Here is a 2,792-nt window from a genome sequence, read left to right as displayed (position 1 = left end):
TGTTTTGTTGGAAATTAGTTCTCTTGTCGAATATCCAGTAAACTTAAGGTATTATGATTTCTATACTCATTGAACTCTTAACCGCATCAGAGCAAGATACCACTATGAATTTGATCATAACATGCCAGGCATGCTTAGCATTACATATTACCTACCTAATCCTAGATGTAACTCAACTCTTCTTTATTACTTAAGCGCTAAAAATATTCTTATCATGTATCCAATGTCCTCTTCCTCAAGTAGCCAGTCATAATCTTCATGAAAGTCCATAAGTTGTTTCCCACAGTTTTCTTTCATTAGTCTTGTTGCAGCAAAACATCTAAAGTACAATCACAACATTCAACAACAACATAGAAAACTAACTGCTAAAGAAACTAAGATGACTAAAGACCCTTGACGGCCATCCATATCTTACAGGTAAGCATCCACATCCCCATCTGCTTGCAATCTCATAAAGTAAATCATTAAACATACTAAACGAATCAGAACCATAATAAAATCAAAGTGCACTAAGCACACAAGTCAAAAAGATCATTTTACACCCTTGTTTTTCTTTTTTTATTGGCACCAGGTGTCCAAGAACAAAGTCCTAACTACTCCCGAGGATGGCACAAGCCCTCAGTAAGGAGTTTTCAGCAAGTGCACCTCGGGCAATTCAAGGGAAAGTTCCTCCAGTCCAATGGCCCCTAGAAATTGTTTGCACTTAAGAGGATTTGACCCTTAGACCTGGAGGGAGCATATCACCTAGACCACGGCCTTTGCCACTTGAGCCAACCCCTAAGGGTTAGATCATTTTACACCCTGAAAACCAATTCCTAATTCATATATTAAAACTCATGAATTAACAAGGGTATGAAACAATCAAAGATAATAGTTCATGCGCTACCAAAATGAAAAGGTTACTCTTCAATCAAATTTAAACATACTAGTTCCTACCACATCAAAAAAACCAGGTGAAAAGTATCAAACGCCCAGATAAATAACAATATAGTCTGCAATAAAAATAATCCAAGACATATTTCAGTCAAATTTACAGAATATAAAATATAAAAAGTATTATGCATCATACACATCACATTCTCATAATAAGAAGTCATAAACAACCTCATCGTTGTCTGATTGATTAACCTCTAGCCTTGAGCTCGGCGAGGCGCCTGGAGAGGTCGTCCTCGTCGACCTTCTCGGCCTCCTTGGCCGGAACAGCGTGCGCGGCCGGCTGAGGCAGACCAACGGAGACCTCGAGGCCATAATCGTCGGCGACCTGCTGCATCAGGCTGTTGACCTCTCCCTCCGGCGTCGAGAGGGAGGTAGAGCCGGCCATGGCGCTCTCCATGAACTCGGCCTGGACCTCCATGTTGACAAACTGCTTCTCGAACTGATCCATGGTCTCGGACATCTTCTGAAGGTTGCCAGTGGCGAGGGTAGACTCGAGAGATTTGACGATGTTTCCCATGGACTTGTTGATGGTGGTCATCTTGGCCTGGGTGTCGAGGCGAGCAACGACGGCGTCAAGGCGAGAGGAAAGGCGGAGATAATTCATCTGCTCAGTGCGCTTCCGGATGGCGTTCTCAGCGTAGATCCTGGCGCCGTCGACGTTGCCTTTCTCCATGGCCTTCTTGATTTTGAGCTTCTCGGATTTCTCCTCCTTCTCGCATTTCCTGGCTTGGCGTTGGAGAGATTTGGCAGTGAATTTAAGTTCCATGATCTGATTCAAGAGCTTCTCAGTGTTTCCCATGGTCGGTCGGACGACGATCTGAACAACCTGGATTCAAATTTCGATTTCTCCGATTCTAGGGTTTCAGAGAGAAAGGGTTTCAGAGAGAGGGATTGAGTATGAACTTGGCCAACAATTGATTTTCAGAACCAATAATAATTCATCAACAAACCTATTACTTGGCAAGTGGGTCCCATATGACCGTGTATAGTCGTCGGTGGGTCACATTCAAAATTCAAGTTTTTTCCGAGAGAAACTTCTTCCCAACCTTCCGTCCGCGTCCGGATGAGTAAAATATTTTTTAAATTTTAGCTAGATTTTATTTTTAAATTTTATTCATCTTTTCAAAACTTTCGACATATCACGCTTTATTCTTTTTTTATTTTATTAAAGTGATTTTTATTTATTCTTTACTTATTATTTTTTTCTTAATTCTTTTTATAATATTTACTACTCACTCTTTTATCTTTTTTCTTCTTTTTGAATTATTACTCTTTAGTGAATATTTTAAACAAAAATTTAATTTTTTTTTCGAATACGATAAATATTTTCAAAATTATTATGTTTTTAAGAAAAATATAATTTTTTGTCGAAATTCACATTTGCCAACCATATATTTTGTAACGGCTAAATTTTAAAAATGAGTAGGAAATTGAAATCATATATAACATTGTGGAAATGTGTGTTTGTTAATAAAAATTAGTTCAATGTTTAGTATAAATGATTTTATTTAATATTATTGAAAGATATAAAAATATAATCATCCTCACATTAACAAAAATAAAAAAGAATTTATTTTTATGATATTTTTTCTAATTTTGAAAAAATAGTAGGAATAATAAATATATCTAAATGTACTATTAAATTTAGAATAAAAAAATCAAAGTAATGATTTAGGATGTGTACCTAAAATCAAAAGTTACTATAGGGAACCGGATGTAGCTCTTTTTTCCTCCCTTTTTATATTTTTTTCCTATAATTTAACTAAGGTCCAATTAATTATAAGAGTATTGGCATTGATTTCATCAAATCCATCTCCAGAATTTAGCTAAAAGTATATGTCTTATTATTGATAATG

The 2,792-nt window shown here is 36.5% G+C and overlaps 1 protein-coding gene across 1 annotated transcript; it reads right to left on the bottom strand.

Moving 5' to 3' along the window:
• Nucleotides 1-976: 976 nt before the first annotated feature.
• On the bottom strand, nt 977-1,883 carry LOC121234528 (ESCRT-related protein CHMP1B). The gene has a single exon (XM_041130491.1). It carries the CDS (start codon nt 1,733-1,735, stop codon nt 1,124-1,126), a length of 612 nt encoding a protein of 203 aa, XP_040986425.1. The 5' UTR covers nt 1,736-1,883; the 3' UTR covers nt 977-1,123.
• Between the last annotated feature and the right edge of the window lie 909 nt (nt 1,884-2,792).

Source organism: Juglans microcarpa x Juglans regia, chromosome 6D (assembly GCF_004785595.1).
Source record: "Juglans microcarpa x Juglans regia isolate MS1-56 chromosome 6D, Jm3101_v1.0, whole genome shotgun sequence".
In the NCBI taxonomy this organism is placed as follows: domain Eukaryota; kingdom Viridiplantae; phylum Streptophyta; class Magnoliopsida; order Fagales; family Juglandaceae; genus Juglans; species Juglans microcarpa x Juglans regia.
This window is presented reverse-complemented; position numbering and strand designations above follow the sequence as displayed.

Excerpts from the sequence above, each read along its gene's own strand:
- LOC121234528 (XM_041130491.1), bottom strand. The coding sequence starts at position 1,735 with ATGGGAAACACTGAGAAGCTCTTGAATCAGATCATGGAACTTAAATTC.